We start from the raw sequence: 22,665 nt of genomic DNA, 5'->3' as shown, positions 1-22,665 counted from the left end.
TCTGTTTGCTAAATGTTTCTCCTAGAGGCATGAGGAAGAACTAATCTAAATTATTATGGCATCTGTTACCCCCAGCTTGGTGTTAGATCGCTCTCCAATGGAAACAACCACTGCTCCCTCTTACCAAAATGTAATAGAATGGCTGATATTCGTACTATGGAATAGATGGCAGCTTTAATGAATGCAAAGGTGGACAGATGTGATGCTAACTGAGCTCTCTGGGATAATTTCTGGGCTCAGAACAATAGCTAGGACCTTTTCGGACTACTGCACCCTTTTTCCCACCCCTTAATATGTGTGTGTGTCCTGTCTTCTGTTTGTGAATTGTTAAATAAGAAATTTGACTTTTATAAGTGGATGGGGTTTGGGTTATTATGGCATCGAGTGTAAGGAATATATAACGTTTGTTATTCGGAACTTGAGACTTTTATGGTTTTAGTTTGCAATAAGTTTAGATGCCACTAGAGGGAAATGTTTCCATCAGTTACACTTGAATGTACCCGATCCTCATTGAGTCTCTTCTTTGTCTATTTTGCTTGTGAACATCTGAATATTTTGGGCTTATTTTAATTGTTAAAAATGTATAAAACTTAATTAAAAAAAATTACAGTTATAAAAAAAAAAAAAAAAAAAAAGATAATTAATGTAATTTTCACACTGGCTACATTACCTAATATTAAAAGCATACTTCCTGATCTGCACAGAGATTTTTTTTCAGCAGTTTTATTATCCTCACAGACAGCATTACAATGACAGGTAACATGTCTATACACAGTGGATAACCCCGGATACACCATTCAAAATAGGTCATGGTCACAACTCACCTTTTCTCCCTCCCTTCACAGTGCTTGTGTGGCATTCATTTCCATATATTTTGAGCTTTATGTTCATACAGCCGGGTATTTCCCCAGAGCAATGTGAACAGGGCCTAGATCTAATCGGCATTGAGTTTCACTTTGCTCCTGCTAGTGGTTTTTGACTTTCCTATATTTACCTTTCTAGTCTATGGGGCTGAAGTTCTTCTGAAGGTGACTGGCCTGGGTCCATTGGAATACTTCACATCAGGATGGAATCTGTGAGTGGCTTTTGTTGCACAGCTAATAATGGGAGGATGGCTGGATGGGCTAGCTGTCTGCATGGTCGGGTGGCTGGCTAGGTGGATGGAATGGGCTAGCTGGCTGGGAGGGTTGGTTGGATTGGGGAGCTGGTTCAATCCGAGGGCTGGCTGGAAGTACTGGATGGATGGGAAAGTGGGCTGGCTGGGAGATGGGTGGAAGGGCTGGCACGCTGCATGGATGGGAGGGATGGTTGTGTGTGTGGTGTCACTTTTCCAATTAGGTGATATCTGGTAGTGTATTTAATATGCTGTAAGCCAGTAGCGTTTCCGCCACTGAATATAGTTAGACAGTGACCCAGACAAGTTAAGTAAATGTCCTTTATCGTCCAAATATTGCACACATGAAATCACTCACCTTTGGATCGCAGCCGGGAATAGGTAAATAAGGTCCACTGGCACTTGCACCCCTGTAAGGGTCTCGGGTGCTACAGTGTTTGTCCACGTCGCTGGCTCTGGCCTGTTAGCGTCACACAGCCAGGCATACAATCCCAGCACCTTCAGCTCTGCTGCATGTGAAATCCAAACACAAAACCTGAAACACCCAAACCTTTAGGGTACATGCCCACAATCAGAAAATCGCAGCACTTTGGACATAGCGTATTATCCCTGAGTCCAAAGTATGTGTTTATGGAACAGTGCACATTTACTGTATCCAATACAGTCTATTGAAGAAATTTGGGACATTTTTGTTGTAGCACAGGTGAGCTGCTATTCCGGATCGTGGGCACATACCCTTACTGCAGGTATAAATGAAAACCATGGCCATGGGTCACTTGCAAGACCTGGACTGTAAAGAGAGATCCGTCCCACTACCATCCTACAGATCTCTCAAAAAATAAAAGCCAAAGACAGGTTGTCCTAAACCGACGTGGTCAAATAACTTGACCCAGTCCACACTTTTATGTCGCACAATAATCGCAGCCGTGGCTATGATTACAATGCTCTCCAGCGGTTCAGTATGCTTCTAAGCACATTCTGGGGGATCCATAAGTCTTCGCATATGATTCCCCTCACTGTCTCACAAAATGCATAAAATCTTCTCATAGCACAATTGTGTTACATTACTGTTAAGCGCGAAGATGACGATTACCTGCATAATGGCAATGCAGATATGAATAATGTTAAAATTAGTACATTTCTTGAAATAGTGGGTAAATTGGTGTCTGTACATCACTGCAGCCCTTGCATTGCTAGCCATATGTGATTGGCAGTGATGCAATGATCGTTGTTGGGCCGTTGACCTCACTATTAGGTTTACTGCCTTTGTGCCTTCATTCTCTTTGCTTGTGTCGTAGGTTTGATTTCTCTGTGACAATGCTGGCTCTACTGGGTCTTTTAGCCTTGGCCTTTGACATGAAGCCTTTCTACTTCATTGTAGTGCTCAGACCCCTTCAGCTGCTCAGGTAACGTCATAGAAGAACTTGAACAGCTTGTGTGTCTGTAGGGATTTAGTGGTGTCTAACTTACTTTTATTAATAGACATTCTGATATTGACCAGGCTTTTTAAATTGAAGAAGCGTTACAGGACGGTTCTAGACACCATTCTTGAGTTACTGCCAAGGATGGCCAGGTAATCAAATATCCTCCATATTCATGCCCTTATCCTCTGTGCTATAAAATACTGAATATTGTTCTTTTCTCTCTGCAGCCTGGGACTTACACTGCTTATTTTCTACTATTCCTTTTCCATTGTGGGTATGGAATTTTTCTCTGGCGTGCTTTTCCCCAATTGCTGCATGTAAGTACTGTAGAGAGAATGCTGTAAGGCTCCTCGGACTGTGTTTATTTTGGCCTACCTGATAGAACGTGCTAATCAATGAGCCTGATCAGCGTTTTATATGGATGAAAGTATCTTTTGTTTATCTCCTGAAAACAAATAAGTTGTCCATAATAGTTTCTGCCATAACTCTGTATAGTAGGAGCGATCAGCAACTGATCACTCCTATCAGACATGATATTGACTTCCTCAACAGATGGGGGGCGCCTCACGATTGAGAAGGGATGGATCCGTTTGTATATTGTGGGGCGGAGAATTCAATTTGTAACGATGACACCCTTTGCAGTTATTATGATATAATTCTTCTAGCTAAATATAGGAAATTTGAAATGGGGAAAAAAACATAGCTGTACACCGATATTATTGCAGCCAGATTGTTACGGGATGGAAAATGGTACGTAGACCCAGCATGGGTCAGCTACTGTGCTTTTTGGAGAATATATCAGTTTATGCTGTCTTTTGTATACTATACTATGTTATATTTAACCCCTTTTGAGATGCAGTCATTTTTGCGGCATCTTTTTTGTTTTTTCTTCGCCTTCCATGTTATAACCTTATTTTTTTTGTATGCCAATAATTTCTTCACAGAAGAAGAGAGCAGGGTCTTTAGTGCTACCTATTGAAAGTAGCAATTCTAAAAGTCATTATTAGAGATGAGCAAATTTGTTTGGATTTTGGCCCCGAATCTGATTTTGACATATTTGGCCCATATTCGAACACTATTTGTGCCGAATGTATGGCTTATGATCGGTTCCAAACATATTCCGTAATTTTTACTCCCATTGACTCTAATGGATGTATATAATGCAAATGAGAACAAAAGCCGAGGGCACTCACCAGTCTTCAAAAAAATACTTCTTTATTCAATATACATCCAGATAAAAACTCTAGGACCCGTAGAAGCGCAGGCACAGCGCGAAACGGCCGTCGTCCTCCCCTGCTCACACGAGCTTCGGCTCCGTCCTCCCCGGCCATGAGTTTTTATCTGGATGTATATTAAATAAAGAAGTATTTTTTTGAAGACTGGTGAGTGCCCTCGGCTTTTGTTCTCATTTGCATTATATACATAGAAGGCTTTGTTTACTGGAGGAGCACCCGTGGTCGTTTAACGGCACATGTGTGAGTGGCATTTACAGACCCTGGATAGAGTCTCTGATTGAAGATAGTGCCGCTCATTTTTTCTTTGGTTATTGTATTGGACTCTAATGGATGTGTTCAATGAATATTGCAAAAACAGTATTCACTGCCGATCGTATGCCGAATCTGAACAAATTCACTCATCTCTAGTCATTATCAAACTTTTGCCTCTTTCCGACATAGAACATGATGTACGTCTTATGTTGAGTGTGTTGTGTATGGCTGTATAATGCAGCCAACACCTACTTCTAAAAGCAGCAATGTAGCTCGAACCACTGCAGTCTAACCATTCAGACCTCACTCTGTCAGCGATATTCGAATGGATGCGAAAGACCTGCACGCCTGTTCGGTCTCCCGTTGCCTTCTGAAAGCCCCCATCACTGGCATCCTTGCACTCCCAAGACACCCAGCACATATCTCTAGAATCGTACTAACATGGAGAATCTGGTTTCCAAGTCATTTTTATCAAACAGTGAACACTGCAAAATCAAAATAAAAAAAAAAAGCAATGGCAAAATTGCATGTTTTTCACCATTTCACTCCGATTAGATTTTTCCCATTATTCAGTATATTTTATGGTGATTTAGAATATGAAGCAAACTGGAATCTCCATTTGTATATGCTCATTTTGGGGTTCTTTCAGCCTTCCCTCCTTAGTGCAAAGCAGGAGACTGGCTGGCTGGATGAGAGACCTTCAACATTGGGCATAATGGGGTAAAGTTTCTCCTCAAACCTCTCACTAAGGTTTTAAGTTGAGCTGGACACACAAAGTAATAAAGGCTGCAAAGAAAATAAACATTTTTTTTTTAAATTTCTCCTCTCTGTTGCGGCGCTATTAGCAATCAAAGAGAGGGCACCTAATAATAAGTTAATTTTCGTTAACAGGGTATTCCCATCTCCAAGATCCTATCCCAATATGTAGTAGGTGTAGTAATAATAATAATTTTTGTAAATATGTCTTTAGAAGTGTAGTATAGTTTTTCTAATTCGCTGTCTCTTTCCTCATGTGCAAGCATTGTCGGACCTTAGGTATCCATGGTTACGTCTAGTGACTAGCTAACTGTCACTATATCAGTGGTCGTAACCATGGATGCCTAAGTTTCTGCAATGCCTGTACATGAGAAAAGTGTCACGCTGTAACGATCTTTGGTAAGGGAAAGGGGTCTCAAATTGTTCCTGGAACCGGGACCCTAACTATCCCTGTCCCCGAGGGTACTCTTGAAGGTAGAGATGCATGGGTCTCTGACCTTGCTATGCTCCTGTTAAACCCTAATCTGTCCCCTCCCTCACCCCATGAGGCATGGGACAGAAATGTAAGGTAAAAAAGACACAAAGACAAAACAGGGATAACAGAAAACCTCTATCATACAAAAGCACTAACTAACAATAGGGAGGAGGCTAGGGACAGGGAGTAATAAACTAAATGGGAACAGGGACAGGAGATAAACACACACATACTACAGCAAACTACAGATCACTACGACAACAACTCCATTTCAACTACTTCGCTTTAGCACTCAGCACATGAAGACAAATCTTTCACCAGCAGGAACTAAAGGCCTAGAGCCAATATAGAGGGTGTAAATAATAAGCAGTTGCAGCTGAGAACAATCAAGCTGTATGGTCTCGGCCAGCATGGACAAAATCATTAACCCTCTTAGCACTGAAGGAAAGGAAAAACTTTTAAACTAGGACATGAATCACACCATCTCTAAAGAAGACCCATGATTCATTGCCCAAAGTTATCGTCTAAGGCTTCTTTCACACTAGCGTCGGGCTCGGCCCGTCGCCGTGCGTCGGGCCGAGGTCCCCGACGCTAGCGTTGTCCCCGCCGCACAACGGGGGCAGCGGATGCATTTTTCCAGCGCATCCGCTGCCCCATTGTGAGGTGCGGGGAAGTGCGGGGAGGTGGGGGCGGAGCTCCGGCGGAGTTCCGGCCGCGCATGCGCAGTCGGAAAAAGCGGACCGTCGTGAGCAAAAAACGTTACATGTAGCGTTTTTTGCTCCCGACGGTCCGCCACTGCACGACGCATTCGTCGCACGACGGGTGTGACGTGTGGCAATCCGTCACAATGCGTCGCTTCATGTTAATCAATGGCGAAAAAACGCATCCTGCAAACACTTTTGCAGGATGCGTTTTTTCGGCAAAACGACGCATTGTGACGGAATGCAGTTAACGCTAGTGTGAAAGTAGCCTAACTCCAGGTCTTCCAGGGGGATGTGACCCCCTCGTGACAGAAAGAGACATAGCAAATCAGAAAAACTATACTACATCTCTAGTTGGAGGTATTTGCTAATATTATTATTATTACACTTACTGCTTATTGGGATAGGATCTTGGAGATGGAAATACCCCTTTAAGTTCTAGTGTGTCTTATCCGAAAGTTCACTGTGGGCGTGTCCTTCATCCCCTTTTATTAGATTATATAATCAGCTATGATCGCTGTTTGAATTACAGGGTATACTTTTTAAGATTATGTTGTAATTAGTATGGAAAAACAACTTATTAAAACATAACTTTTACTTACATAATACAATAAAATTTAATGAGATAATTAACCACCAGTAATTTAGATTTTAACACATCTCTTTAGGATAAAGGTGTAGCACTCTGCACTTTTTAGGAGTTACTCCTAAGATATTCCTATGGAGTACAAAAACACTTGTCACTCAGCACATTAGTAGAATAATAGGCAACTTGTCTGAGAAGAAGCAGATGCCTTTTTTAAACCTGTACAAGTCACTCTCCTGATGACATCTCAATATTGGGAAAGAAACACATCGGGAGGGATACTTATTTTCTGGAGTTATCTGCAGAGCTGATTTGGATACTGCTATTGTTAAGGCGGGAGCAAATACACCGGGCACGACAGTGTAGGTAATAAGGAAGATTGGATCTGTCCGTCCCTGGAGTTCAACAACTGGATGCCAATTTCTTTCATTTTGGTGTGTTTTTCCATTTGTGATTTAAGGCATAAAGTGTTTTTGACAATTTTTGTACAATATATGCTGAACCCATGTTGGTCGGTGGTCAATTTTCTCATTTGATCCTATTGAATTTGGTGTGCCTTTCATGTGTGACTTTAGGCATATTTTGGATGTTATAGGCACAATATGTGTTACAATCCAAATTACTGGTGGTCAGTTGTCTCATTAGATTTTATTGTAGTAAAAGTTACCTTGTATATGAGGTTGACCAATCATAGGCAGCCAACAACAGTAAGGCTAAACACAGCAGACATATGTGTCATTACTGACACCTTTTGAGCTTTTCATTTACTGGCAGTCAATGTGGGGTAAGGGGCAATACAGCAGAGCTGGCAGCACTATTCCAGGAGAGGTGACAGAAGTGTTTGTAATGTGACACAACTAAACTCAGCTGTACTGCCTCTCCAACAATCTGGACTGCCAAGAGGTGAAAGCTCAAAGGTGTCAATAATGACACTCAAGTGTGGTGTGCTCAAGCAACTTGCAGCTACCTTCTCTAAGCTATTGTGGGGTGTGATATTTTTCCTTATTGTTGCTGCCTGCTTATTATTGGTCAACATCATACAGAGGAAGAAGTACACTTCCCCTGTGAAATCTCTCATAATACCCACCTGGACTTAACAAAAATTAACTTTTTAGATGCCAAATACTTCAATTGCTAATTTCTCAGCAACAGAGAGGAATAATTAAAAAAAACAAACCATTTTATTCAGCTCTGTAGCCACTATTACTTTGTGTGTCCAGTGCAACATGAAAAACTTAATTAAAGGTCCTCTTTAAGGATGTCACCAAGCTCATGTAGAGAGAATTATAAGCCATGCAGTGTTTACAAGGATATAAAATATGCAAATAACCTTTTCACAGAGGAAGAGAACAGACTCTAGGTCTACCTATCGAACATAATATTCCCAGAAAACAATATCAACCTTTCACATTTTCCATTGACTTAGCCTTATTAGGGCTTGTTTTTTTGCAGAGCAGGTTTACATTTTTTAATGCTGCCTTTTAAAATGACTTAAAATAAATTTACATCTTGTTAAAATTATAATTTGGCGAGGGGAAATGAAGAAAAAAAAAAACAGCAATTCTTAAATAATTTTTGGGAATCATATAACATGTCACTCTCCGCAAGGCGAAACGATACTTCTTGGATCCCGGTCAGACGCCCCTCACTCAGCCAAACCAGATCTCCACTTTGCACTGATGAGGGGCAGTACCCCGAAACACAGTGTCTGCAAATTGAGATTCTGGTTTGGCTTTTATCCTAAGTTATGTGACAAGGCTCGTTAAAGGGTCAACATTGACTTTTAGGATTGCTCCTTACAATATGTGGCACTAGAGTTCTAGTCCTCTAACTTTCTGTAGAGACAATTTGGGAATTATATATTGATGTTTATTTTTAAACTTTCATTATGCGGTTAAAGGACATGCATAAAAATAACTTTTTTTTTTTAAAGCAAACCAATTTGGAGTAGTACTAATGTTGCAGATTGTCGAGACCATCATGGCATCTAAGCAGTTAAATGGCTAAGATAGGAGTTATATCTGGCAAGGGACCTTGGTCTGCTTATTCTGTATTGTATCAAGATTCTGTATCAATGTGGACGGTTTATGAATGCTTTTATTTGTCATGTGAAAAATGTATACATGCCCCATACGAATTAAGATCAACAAGGTCTTAAACTGGCAGATAATGTTATTATAATAGTATAATAATAATAATATTTATTTTTTTAGTAATAGTACGGTTTCAGAGTCTTATCGTCTGCTGAACCACACCGAGGGCAACCAAACTCAGATAGAAGAAGGTTACTACTATCTGAACAACTTTGACAATATCCTCATCAGCTTTGGTAATAGGAAGTGGAATGAAAACTAATTTTTATATATTTGCTTATTAAAGTATACTTATAATAATAATAACAATAAAATAATGCTTTTATTTATATGGCGCCAACATATTCCGCAGTGCTTTTACAATAAAACGGGGAAATGTACAAACAATAAAGACATCACAAAGTAACACATAGTTCAACAGTTATAGGGGGAGTGAGGGTCCTGCTTGCAAGCTTACAATCTGTAACGAAATGGGGGGACACAATAAGTAAAATATGCTTGTCATCCAGCCATCATTATAGTAAATGGGGCATTTCAAATCCGCTACATTAGCCAATCATTGGCCAGTATCTGTCTAAGTGCAGTTACCAAGTGCTATGGGTGTGCGGAGGGTGTGGACACAGACAAATAGGAGGGACCAGGTTCTGAGGAAAATTTAGAAAGAGGGAACAGGGGAGAATTAGGTTAGTGAGTTGAGTTCATTGGCCTGTCTAAAGATATGTGTTTATTTAAAGCACGTTTAAAAAGTGGGGGCTAGGTATTAGTTAGATCGTCAGCGGTAGTTCATTCCAGAGAATGGGCGCAGCACGGGAGAAGTTTGGAGACAGAAAACCTTCATTTAGGGATTGGAAGTACAAGGACACCCTGTTATCACTAGAAAAAGGTGCCAGCACCTGCACAAATGTATTGTGCTAGAATTTCAATACAGTTTCCTAGTTAGTGGAAACCAGATGTTTCCTTAATATTTGTTTTGCTGCGCAGTCCTTCATTTAGTACTTTTTTTTTTTGTTTGCAGTAACTTTATTTGAGTTGACCGTAGTGAATAATTGGTACATCATCATGGTGAGTGCTCCATCCAGATTGTCTTCACTGTGCATTGTTTGAGAATTTAAAGCAATGCACGTGTCCTCTAGTCTTCTTTAATCGAGCTGACACATCTGCTTTCAACTAGAATAAGTTCGAATACATGTATTTTTTTTATAGGAAGGAGTCACGTCTCAAACATCGCACTGGGCACGACTTTATTTCATGGTGTTTTACATAGTCACCATGGTGAGTAAAATATCATATCAGATGATTCATACTTCTGTCATCCGTCCTGTTTATTATTAAAACAGTTGTCCACCTTTGGGGACATTTTTTTCTTATATGTATGGGTTTTTTTTGGCTAAAAATCTTTTTGTAATTGGGTCTCATTAAAAATGTTGCACCATTTGTCTTCCATAGCCTCCGTATTACACTGTCTATTGGTGACTGGGTTGCTGATTGCAAAAATGGGTTAACTGAAAATCCATCAATGAGCTCGTACTGAGTGTCCTGAGAGATTCTAAAGGTACCTTCACATTAAGCGACGCTGCAGCGATAGCGACAACGATGCCGATCGCTGCAGCGTCGCTGTTTGATCGCTGGAGAGCTGTCACACAGACAGCTCTCCAGCGACCAACGATGCCGAGGTCCCCGGGTAACCAGGGTAAACATCGGGTTACTAAGCGCAGGGCCGCGCTTAGTAACCCGATGTTTACCCTGGTTACCAGCGTAAAATGTAAAAAAAACAAACACTACATACTTACATTCGCGTCCCCCGGCGTCCGCTTCCTACACTGACTGAGCGCCGGCCCTAACAGCAGAGCGGTGACGTCACCGCTGTGCTGTACTTTCACTTTCACTTTACGGCGCTCAGTCAGTGTGGGAAGCGGACGCCGGGGGACGCGAAGGTGAGTATGTAGTTTGTTTTTTTTACATTTTACACTGGTAACCAGGGTAAACATCGGGTTACTAAGCGCGGCCCTGCGCTTAGTAACTCGATGTTTACCCTGGTTACCAGTGTAAAACATCGCTGGTATCGTTGCTTTTGGTGTCAAACACGACGATACACGCCGATCTGACGACCAAATAAAGTTCTGAACTTTGTTCAACGACCAGCGATATCACAGCAGGATCCTGATCGCTGCTGCGTGTCAAACTAAACGATATCGCTAGCCAGGACGCTGCAACGTCACGGATCGCTTGCGATATCGTTTAGTGTGAAGGTACCTTTACTCCTTTATCTGTCTTTCTCTGAGCTCCTCCCCGCTGATTTATGATCACTGCCCACGTCAAAGATAACGATCCTGTAAAAGTCCAACATTTTTAATGAACCTAAATTGCAAAAATAATTTTCAGTTCAAAATAGATTTTAAGTAATAATAATAAAAAAATGTTCCCGGAGGTGGACAACCCCTTTAACACCTCCATCCTTCATACGTTCCTAGGTTGTCATAACCATTATTGTCGCCTGCATTTTGGATGCTTTTGTTTTCCGAATGAATTACTGCAGGAAGAACAAAGATGTGGAAGGTAAGTGAAAGTTAGGAAAACACGTACTAGGTTGTAAGTTTTTGCACCATTTTGGTAACGCAGGTAGATTACAACTACATTTTGCAAGGTAGATCTACATCTTGACAACCTTTGCTCACCACAATCTCAAGTCACTTTTCTTCAGTACGATTGCTCTAGGCAAACTTCACTACTGGTTAGCCTACAGATTATAAACGGAGATTGAAAACACTGACCGTTTTGAACGAAGACACATAACTGAGCTGTGTGATATTCATGAACTTCACTATGTGGTTTTATTGAGACTTTAAATTTGTTAATTAATATAGATGAAAAAGGGATCACTTTGGAGATGGAGGTGGGCAGAGAAGAGCTGACAACGATTCTCAAGCATGCGCAAAACGGCGAGGAGAAAAACCAAGTCCGAAAATTGCTGGCTCATTTACAGTCTAACCAGGTTGGCCATGTGGCTTCATTCTTTAGTCTTCTGTTTTACAATACACAACAATGAGGATGATGTAAAGGGTTATCCATTATAAAAATCCCAATATACCCTAAAAAGGATGTGATGGGGGGTCTTCCACCTTCTATTATACTGAGCAAAGATGTCTCTTGCTCTGATGGACCTAGTCCTTCAATGTATTTCATGCTCCTTTGAATGGCTGGCATGTGACATAACATTTTCCCTGTAAAACTTAATGTAAGCGGACCTTATAGTGAACTTGTCAGGTTTCACACACTGTCACCATTTTTTTTTCAGAGCCACAATCCTGCATTTTAATGAAGAACTTGTTCAAAAACTCTATAGTGTTCCCCTCGACTAGTCCCCATCATGGCTCATTGGATTACAGCACCCGAGGCTGGACTAGTCCGGGAAAATATTCTCCCATTGGAATTGTCCTGGTTAAAATATAAATTATAGCGAACGAGTTTTGTAACTAGTAAATTACAATGCAGGATTATGGCTCTGAAGGATGATGGTGACAGTTTTAGGTCAATGGTGACCTAACAGCTAAAACAATTATGTGAGCTTATCAAGTATCACATTTAACACCCGACTCCCTCATACGCCATGAGTGCTCTGATGTCATCTGTTAGGGAGAATGGGGATACCCCATAAACACCAGATTGTTGTCCAGTCCCATCAAAATGAGTGTGTTTGGCCCCTTTATGTTGGCCTCTGTATACACATTGCAATAACACAAGCGTATTTGCAGTGTTTTTCACCCATAGGAAACAATGGGTAAGTGAAAAATCGCAGCAAAAAAACTGTTAAATCATGATTTTTTGGGGGGTACTAAACTTTATCAACATGCGCAAGAGACAGCAAAAAGTCAGCAGCAAAACCGCAGCAAAAACCGCAGCAAAACCTGCTTTTTTGTAAGCAACTTAAAATTTTCTTTTAAAATAATAATAAAATAAAACGCAACTTGTGAACACGGCCTAATTTCCTCTTTTTGCATCCATTTCTCTCACCATCCTTCTCTCTAAATCTCTTGGGTTTTAGACTTCTTCTGTGCAGTTTGTGGGCAGAAGATCCCAAAAAAAGAGTGACCTTAGCATGAAGATGTATGAGGAAGAAATCCAGGTGAGACATGAGTCGCCTCTGATTGCTTCATTTTGATGTTACTTTGTATACTGGAACCTTGCAATGGTCGGTCTGCTGAGCTCTAATCATACATGATTATATACGCAATAAAGAAGAATTACATCACCTAGTGGCTCCACATGTAGGAGTAAGCCGCACTGATATTATTTGTAGCAGATTTGTTACCAACTTGCTGACCGTTTCCATTGTAACCCATTTTCTGAAGATGACATTCATATTTTTGGATTATGAAGCAAGCCAGTATTGAATACACCTTTCCAGATTTGTACCTACTGAATATTTGCACAAAGTGTATACACGTTCTATCGTTTACTTACAGTTGCACTCCATTTGTTAAAGGGACTCTGTCACCTGATTTTGGCGGGCCCTGTGTTCGGTCCGATGGGCGGTGTTTTCTCATGTTTCATTCACCCCTTCCTTTCCCGCTGGCCGCAATATTTTCTTGAATGTGAGTTGGTTTCCTCCGTAGTACACGCGTGCGCAATGCAATCTTGCCTTGCGCACGCGCAGTATGCTTTGCCCAACTGCGGGCAAAGCTGAAAAGCATTAGTGAGCATGCGCCGCCGCACTATGTCCCGGAACACAGCGAAATACTTCTGGGACATAGTGCGGCGGCGCATGCGCACTAATGCTTTTCGGCTTTGCCCGCAGTTGGGCAAAGCATACTGCGCGTGCGCAAGGCAAGATTGCATTGCGCACGCGTGTACTACGGAGGAAACCAACTCACATTCAAGAAAGTATTGCGGCCAGCGGGAAAGGAAGGGATGAATGAAGCAAGAGAAAACACCGCCCATCGGACCGAACACAGGGTCCGCCAAATTCAGGTGACCGAGTCCCTTTAAATTGTATTTATTTTTTATAAAAAAAACCTGTTCTGCCTTTTCTGTATTTCTTCTGATAATATAGGAATGGTACAAGGAGCACAGACAGGAACAAGGGAAGAAGATGGTGGAGCTCCAGCCTGCCCATGGGGTCCAGCGTCCTCGATCCAGTACTGTTAACTAAACGTGGCCACCACTTACTTCTTCTATGACTATGCAATCGTGTCAGTATTAATATATAAAGCTTCCTCTGCGAGCTAGTAACCAGGATCAGTCCGTACCTACGGTAGAAGCCTTCTCCAGACTCACATGAAGTACTGTTAACATGTCCACGAACTATATTACTGGGACATATTAACACTTTATTTTATATAAGACGTTTTTAATGAGGTTTATGCTTCATTTCTTGCTTTTTTTACTGTGAAGCTCAGATTGCAGCCCATTATCTATTTTATTGGGTGGGTTTCTTATTACTTCTATAACAGTACGTGGTGAATCGGACACTTTCTGCAGATGTTCGCCAGCCATTATGAAGGGCATTACCCCATTAGAGACAATGAGACCTCCTTTTCAGTGTTCCTGTGCTGGCCACCTTTCCAACCCTCCTCATTCATTAGCTCTCTCTCTAGCAGTGAAGATGCACAGCTATATACAGATACCTATATTTGTAAGATATTAATAAATCTCTTTTTTAATAACGTTTAGTGTGCTTTGTTACTTCAAACTTCCAGACACCAATCTAAGTCATGTGGATGGCGTCTTTGGACAAGACAATGAGCACAACGGCGCAGCTGTTTAAATAACTTGTAATTATTCTGGTGGGCTGACATTCAGTATTCCAGGCAGTGGAGATCGTATATGACCTATATACTGTAAATTGTGACATAGTTAGGGGCGGGATCCGGCTGGTTACAATTGTTGCCTGTTCGGGGTACTTTGGAAAGGAAGGGTTCCAAGACTGGGTTTCCCTGCACTTAATTTTATCTACATCCTTTGAATGCTTATACAATCGAGTAATGAAGCTCTGGCCTGAAACAAACATGCGTCCGGCATTCTACACATTGCGCACAGCGTCCTACTGCAGGAGCCAGATGTGGCCAGAAGAGGTCAGACCTGTTACACCGGTGGACGACATGGGACAGGAGATGGGCGACAATCGGTGTATATTTTAGGTATTTGCAATGTTTATTTGAATTACGGTATTTGCCGGAGAAAACACATTGTACAGTTGAAACCAGAAGTTTACATACACTATATAAAAACACACCTGCGCATGTTTTTCTCAATATCCGACATGAAATCAGAATAAACCTTTCCTGTTTTAGGTCAATTAGGATTACCATAATTATTAATATTTGCCAAATGCCAGAATAACGAGAGAGAGCGAATGTTTTAAGGCATTTTTATTACTGCAAAGTCAAAAGTTTACATACATTTCATTAGTATTTGGTACCATTGCCCTTACGCTGAATGACTTGGGTCAAACATTTGGGATATTCTTCGACAAGCTTCTCACAATAGTTGGCCAGAATTTGAGCCCATTCCTCCTGACAAAACTGGTGTAACTGATCCAGGTTTGAAGGTCGCCTTGCTCGCACCTGCCTTTTCAGCTTTGCCCATAAATTTTCAGTAGAATTGAGATCAGGGCTTTGTGATGGCCACTCCAAAACATTGACTTTATCTGTTACCATTTTGGCAGTATGCTTCGGGTCATTGTCCATTTGGAAGACCCATTTCCGCTCGACTTTAACTTCCTGGCTGATGTCTTGCCACATAAACTTCTTTTCTCATGATGCCATCTATTTTTGTGAAGTGCACCAGGCCCAACTGTAGCAAAACAACCCCACAACATGATGCTGCCACCCCCATGTTTCACAGTTGGGATGGTGTTATTAGGCTTCCAAGCTTCTCCCTTTTTCCTCCAAATGTAACGATGGTCATTATGCCCCAAAATTTCAATTTTATATTCATCAAACCACAGGATGTGTCTCCAAAAACTAAAGGATCTTTGTTCCTGTGTGAATTTGCAAACATTAACCCCTTCCCAACATTGGCCATACAGCGCCCCGATCTCACACTGAGCACCGTGGCGATAGGGGGCAGGTGTGTTGGCTCTCAGAGAGAGCTGACACCCCGCAGCAGCGTCCATGATCGGTGCTAGCACTTTAACCCCTCTGATACTGCTGTCAACAGTGACCGTAACATAGAGGAGAATTTCCATCAGGACAACGCAATGTAATCGCATTGTCTTGATGGTCTCCACGGAGACCACTGGCCGCAAGATGGCCACGGGGTCCTTCATGGAAGGTGGCTTTGCAGTGCCTGCAGAGAGCAGGACCTGAGAAGCCCCTTTCCCTGCCTGTCAGTCACTGATACTATGTTCTGCAGTGCAGATGCCTTGTAGGACATCAGATCAGCGATCTGATGTAATACAGTAATGTCCCATCCTATGACAATGTAAAAAATATATATTAGAAAGTGTAAAAATATTCAAAAAATCCCCAAATAAAGAAAATAAAAGAAACAATTTTTTTTCCAATAAATACATTTATTTATATAAATAATTAAAAACAATAAAAATACACATATTTGGTATCGCAGCGTCCGTAACGACCCACTCAATAAAATTGTCCCTCTAGTTAACCCCTTTAGTGAACACCGTAAAAAAATAAAAAAACAAGGCAAAAAACAACGCTTTATCATACTGCCAAACAAAAAGTGCAATAAAATGTGATCAGAAGATGAATATAAATCTCTGAAATATGTGATTCAGACGGAACGCACGGCAGAAGATTCCCTATAATGAGACAGATGGGGGCACTGTGGACGCCATAGAACCTGTGATCCGGCGGTGTACGTCTTTAGGATTAAATAAAAGTGCCATCGGTCACCGTTTTGTGCACTTCTGAAAAGAAGAACACCGCTGAACAGAGGCCAGGCGGAGTGCAGAGTAACTGCTGCCTCATTATAGTGAATTGATCCCTTGGGGGGGTTTCATCTGAATGGCATCACTCAGAGATTTAGATGGAAAACCCCAATATAAGTGCTCAGCATAGAGCGCTGGATAAATGTGATCATTAATGCTATGCAAAATGTTCCCAATAAAAGCTTCAACTCAATCCACAAAAAGCAAACTCTCACTCAGCTCTGTCATCTGTTAACAGAAATATAGGGGCTTCCATGTTACCGGTAGCACAAAGGCTCTGGAAAAGCGAAATGGCTCCTCGCCCCCCAAAAGAAATTCGGCAAATTCTCTGCTCCCAAATCCAAATGTCCCTCTCCCTTCTGAGCCCCAGTGTCCCTAAACCACTTTTAGCACCCACATGTTTGGCATTTCTATAGTGATGAGAGCCCACCTAATTAATTTACAGGTGCGTGTCTCCAGAAGCACGAGCTGGGCATAATGTACTGATGACTGCAACGTACTGGTCACTACAGCGTACTGGTCACTACAACAGCAGTTTGCAATTTTCACTCCGCAACATCCACTGCTGCTTGTTTCTGGAAAACACCCAGAGTCAAAATCGTCACTACATCTGTAGATTAATTCCCAATGGGTTATAATTTCCAAAGTGGGGTCAATTGACGGGGGACTCTGCTTTTCTAGCACTTAGGGGCTCTTTATATGGAATCCACAAACTGTTCTAGGAAAATCTACATTCCAGGAGGCAAATAGTGCTCCGTCCCTCCCGAGTCTCTCCGTATGGCTAAGTAGTACTGTACAACCACATATGGGGTATTGCCACATTCCATAAAAATTGTGGGTTAAATTTTGGTGCAATTTTTACCCATTTCCCAGTATGAAAATGTAACACAATCTTGGTTGTAAAAATGTAAATTACTTTATCTTCACTGCTCAATGGTATAAAAGTCTGTGACCCACCTGTGGTGTCAATATAATCACTGCACCCCTAGATGAATTCATTGAGAGGTTTAGTTTGTAAAATGGGGTAACTTATGGGGAGTTCTGCTGTGTTGGCACCTCAGGGGCTCTGCTAATGTAACATGGCACCCTCAAACAAGTGCAGCAAAATCTGCACTGTAATATGGCGCTATTTCCTTTCTGAGCTTTGCACTGTGCCTCAAAAGTAGTTTTCGACAACATGTGGGCTGTCGGTGAACTCAGGAGAAATTGCACAACAAATTTTGGGGTCCATTTTCTCCTGTTACCCTTATGAAAATACAAAATTTGGAGCTAAAAAATATTTTTGTGGTAAAAATGTATTTTTTTTTTTTTTTTTTTCACGGCTTAACGTTCTAAACTTCTGTGAAGCACCTGTGGGTTCATCTAGATAAGATCCCAAAGGGGTCTAGTTTCCAAAATGGTGCCACGTGTGGGGGAGGTTTCCACTGTTTAGGCACCTCAGGGGCTCTCCAAACGCGACATGGTATCCGCTAATTATTCCAGCAAGTTTTACATTCAAAAAGTCAAACGGCGCTACTTCCCTTCCGAGCTCTGCCTCGTGCCCAAACAGTTGTTTTCTTCCTCATATTGGTTATCTGCGCACTTAGGAGAAATTGCACAACAAATTTTATGGAGCAATTTCTCCTGTTACCCTTATGAAAATGCAAAATTTGGAGCTAAACAAGATTATTCTGGGAAAAAAATGTGATTTTTATTTTAACAGCTCAACGTTATAAACTTCTGTGAAAAACCTGTGGGTTCAAGGTGCTCAATACACAACTAGATAAGTTCCCTGAGGGGTCTAGTTTCCAAAATGGTGTCACTTGTTGGGGGTTTCCACTGTTTAGGCACATCAGGGGCTCTCCAAACATGACATGGCGTTCTCTAATTATGCCAGCAAATTTTACATTCAAAAAGTGAAATAGCGCTCCTTCCTTTCCGAGCCCTGTCGTGTGGCCAAACAGTAGATTTCTCCCATATATAGGGTATCTGCATGCTCAGGAGAAATTGCACAACAAATTGTATGGTCCATTTTCTCTTGTTACCCTTGCAAAAGTGGAAAAAAAAAGGTCTAAAGGAAAATTTTGTGAAAGAAAAGTAAACCTTAAGGGTTAATAAACTTCAGGAATGTAGTTTTGAGTACCTGGAGGGGTACAGTTTTTAGAATGGTGTCACTTTTGAGTATTTTCTGTCATATAGGCCCCTCAAAGTGACTTCAAATGTGAGGTGGTCCCTAAAAAAGAAATGGTTTTGCAAATTTTGTTGTAAAAATTAGAAATCGCTGGTCAACTTTTAACTCATAACTTCCTCACAAAAAAATATGTTTCAAAAATTGTTCTTGTTAGGTGTCGAGTTCCCACCGCTGCACAGGGGGAATCTCGAACCACCTCCGCTGCGGTCTCCCATTCTTCTCCAGCCACAGTGGAGTCTGCTCAGCGGAGACGTCGGCCCCAGCATCTGGCTAGGGCAGATGCTCTGCGCTTGGTTGCTGCTGTTCTTCCTGGCTCAGCCATTGTGGCCAGTACTGGTCGGCAGCGAGCAGACGTCTCTGGGACTAAGTCCTGCTTTTCCCCTTCTGAGCATGCCCAAGGGAGGACCTCTCATTGGAGGTCGGGGGTCACATGCTCAGGTCCTGTAGCAGCTCCCATTGGTCCTCTAGGAAGGTCCTGAAGTTGCTGCAGCTATAAAAGGTTTGCATGGCCGCACGGCCATGCGCTAGTATCATTTGTGTTTTGTGCTTGTCGCCAGTAATACTCTGCCACTCAGGCTACACGTGGAGAGTGTCCGTTAGCCGTTGGAAATTACATAGGCAGGCAGCTACCGTCATTGGGGTCAATTAGTCACTTGGCTTAGTATATGGTTCCTTCATGTGTGCGGTTAGCACAGAAGAGTTCCAGAGCAAGCACAACCCTAGTTAGGGTTTTAGTCCCACTAATTATTTCACGACTCTGTGAAGTAACAGTGTTCGTGCTGATACTGACCGAGTGACGGAACTCGCGTCTAATCTGACATTGTACCGCCATATAGGGCCGCCATTTCTCTAGCAGCAGGCTTGTCTCCTGCACGGTGGACCCCGGGCTGCGAACGCACCTATAACAACTCATATATTTACTCAGTGCGTACCGCCACCCGTAACAGTGCTGATGTAAATTAGACTATTTTGTGCGATATGACTCTCTGATTTAAGGGCATGAAAATTAAAAGTTTGAAAATTGGTAAATTTTTGCCAAATTTTCATTTTTTTCACAAATAAACGTAAGTCATGTCAAAGAAATTTTACCACGATCATGAAGTACAATATGTCACGAGAAACCAGTCTCAGAATCACCAGGATCCGTTGAAGCGTTCCAGAGTTATTACCTCATAAAATGACATTGGTCAGAATTGTAAAAATTGGCCTGGTCAGGATGGTGAAAACAGGCTTTGGGACTAAGGGGTTAATCTGGCTTTTTTATGTTTCTTTTGTAGTAATGGCTTCTTCCTGGCAGAGTGACCTTTCAGCCCATGGTGACACAGTACTCGTTTCATTGTGGATATTGACACAATTTTATTAGCTTCCACCATAATCTTCACAAGGTCTTTTGCTTTTGTTCTTGGGTCGATATGCACATGTCGGACCAAAGCACGTTCATCTCTGGGATACAGAACCCTCCTCCTTCCTGAGCGGTAGGATCGCTGGACATTCCCATATTGTTTGTACAGGTGAACAAGGCACCTTCAGTTATCTTGAAATTGTACCCAAGGATGAGCCAGACTTGTGCAAGTCCACAATTCTCTTCCTGATATCTTGGCTGATTTCTTTAGACTTTCCCGTGGTGCTACACAAAGAAGTGTGTTTCAGGTGTGCATTAAAATACTTCCACAAGTGTGTTTCTAATTATCAGAAGCTTCCAAACACTTGACATCATCATATGGGCAGTCCAGAATTGTTTAAATGCATAGTAATCTTGGTGTATGTAAACTTTTGATTTTGCAGTTAGGCTAGATTTCACATTTGCGGTTGAGTCGGCAGCTTATCGTCCGCAAACGCATGATAACGCAGTGTTTTTTATCCGCATCAGCTTACACATGAAAAAAATGCAGCGTTTGCACTTTTTATGCGCATGTGTTTGATATTTCCAGGAGGGCGTGTCTCAATGGGCGTGTCCAAATCAGTTCCTGGACATGCGCAGTCCAAAGTATGCAAGCGCATCGAACACATGTGCAAGCAAAGACATGCATACGCATGCGTTCCCATAGACAGTAATGCGTTTTTTAGCGCACTCATCCGCATGCGAATGCCTGAGCATATTTGACAGGAAATTTGCCGCCTCAAAAATTCCAACATGCTGCGTTAGCCACGCCCCGCCGCACACCGCGAGAAAATGCATGCGTAAGCAAACGTGGGCAAACGCATGCACCTGCGTCTACAATGTTAAAGATATGAAATCAAGGCGCATGCGGATGTATGCGTCAGAAACGCTGCGGACACAACCGCAAATGTGAATCTGGCCTTAGTAATAAAAATGCCTTAAAATGTTCTCTCTCATTATTCTGCCATTTGACAAATATTAATAATTATGGTAATCCTTATAGACCTAAACCGGGAAAGGTTTATTCTGATTTCCTGTCAGATATTGAGGAAAAACTTGCATATGTGTCTTTTTTATATAGTGTATTTAAACTTCTGGTTTCAACTGTATATTCTAACTGAGGGGGGACAATATACGTTAATTGCTGTGTGGTTGTTTGGTACACAAATATGGGTGGCAGTGTACATTCTAATTACTGGCGGGCACAGTGGATGTCATTACTATGGGGAGCACAGTGTATCTTTCATATTGCCTTTGGGGTCACAGTGTACAGTTCTAATTAATTCCTGTTTTGGTATGCAGTGTATATATTGCTGGGTAGGGTACAGTGTGTATTCTAATTGTGGGGGGCACAGTGTATATATTGCTGGGTAGGGTACAGTGTGTATTCTAATTGTGGGGGGCACAGTGTATATATTGCTGGGTAGGGTACAGTGTGTATTCTAATTGTGGGGGGCACAGTGTATGTATTGCTGTGGGAGGCACAGTGTATATTCTAATTGTGGGGGACACAGTGTATATATTGCTGTGGGAGGCACAGTGTATATTCTAATTGTGGGGGACACAGTGTATATTCTAATTGTGGGAGGCACAGTGTGTATATTGCTGTGGGAGGCACAGTGTGTATTCTAATTGTGGGAGGCACAGTGTATATTGCTGTGGGAGGCACAGTGTGTATTCTAATTGTGGGGGGCACAGTGTATATATTGCTGTGGGGGACACAGTGTATATTCTAATTGTGGGGGACACAGTGTATATATTGCTGTGGGAGGCACAGTGTATATTGCTGTGGGGGACACTGTATATTCTAATTGTGGGAGGCACAGTGTATATTGCTGTGGGAGGCACAGTGTATATATTGCTGTGGGGGACACAGTGTATATATTGCTGTGAGGGGGCACAGTGAGTGTAATTTATTTCTGGAGCCCATTTATTATTAGAATTCATTTTCCGGAACATAGTATGTTTCATAATTCTTTTTATAGGCGCTGCAAATAATTGATTATAGTGGGCATGGTGAGTATTGTAATTCGTTTTAGGGGACAACGTGGATTAATATCTATTTTAAGTGACACAAAAGGTACAGCTTGTAAAACAGTTTGAAGCTATTTATTACTTCGTAAGTGTGAATGGCAGTATAAGAATTCTGTCTTCCTATATAGGATTAGTGAAGAACTGAAGATGTCTGGGTGGAAAACTACAGAAGAGAAACATATACGGTAGCTGGAAGTCGTCGGGAAGGTCTGGACTGGATGGAGAACTGTAAATCAGAAATGATGTCATAAGTAATTCACTGGATGGCACTGGGTATTCTGCCTCAGACTGCATTTCATCAGAAGTGTACTAAAGGGAATCCGTCAGCAGGTTTTTGCTACCTCATCTGATGTAGGCAAAAAGGTCCTGAATCCAACGATATATCACTTAGTTTATTGGGTGCAGAGGTCCCGACACAGAGTTTTTAGATTCAGCAATGTGGCAGAGCTGAGAAAACGAATCCCGCCCACACCAGGCTCTGTATATACAATGTCTATAGACTCTGAGCTGCTTATCACAGAAGGCGGAGTTGGACCAGGAGGCACAAGCTGCT

The 22,665-nt window shown here is 41.8% G+C and overlaps 1 protein-coding gene across 3 annotated transcripts in view; it reads left to right on the top strand.

Annotated features, from left to right (window-relative positions):
* TPCN1 (two pore segment channel 1) overlaps positions 1-14,304 on the top strand; it is a 113,397-nt gene extending 99,093 nt beyond the window's left edge. For all 3 annotated transcript variants that reach the window (XM_077296533.1, XM_077296515.1, XM_077296524.1), the window contains exons 18-28: positions 1,003-1,075; positions 2,413-2,520; positions 2,616-2,687; positions 2,766-2,855; positions 8,757-8,872; positions 9,652-9,698; positions 9,840-9,908; positions 11,108-11,192; positions 11,501-11,628; positions 12,679-12,759; positions 13,687-14,304. In XM_077296533.1, the coding sequence (XP_077152648.1) occupies positions 1,003-1,075; positions 2,413-2,520; positions 2,616-2,687; positions 2,766-2,855; positions 8,757-8,872; positions 9,652-9,698; positions 9,840-9,908; positions 11,108-11,192; positions 11,501-11,628; positions 12,679-12,759; positions 13,687-13,785 (968 nt within the window). In that variant the 3' untranslated portion in view covers positions 13,786-14,304. The remainder of the gene's footprint in view (positions 1-1,002; positions 1,076-2,412; positions 2,521-2,615; positions 2,688-2,765; positions 2,856-8,756; positions 8,873-9,651; positions 9,699-9,839; positions 9,909-11,107; positions 11,193-11,500; positions 11,629-12,678; positions 12,760-13,686) is intronic.
* Positions 14,305-22,665: the final 8,361 nt, after the last annotated feature.

Source organism: Ranitomeya variabilis, chromosome 1 (assembly GCF_051348905.1).
Source record: "Ranitomeya variabilis isolate aRanVar5 chromosome 1, aRanVar5.hap1, whole genome shotgun sequence".
Lineage (NCBI taxonomy): Eukaryota > Metazoa > Chordata > Amphibia > Anura > Dendrobatidae > Ranitomeya > Ranitomeya variabilis.
Note: the sequence above shows the minus strand (reverse complement) of the source record. Positions and strands in the feature narration are given on the sequence as shown.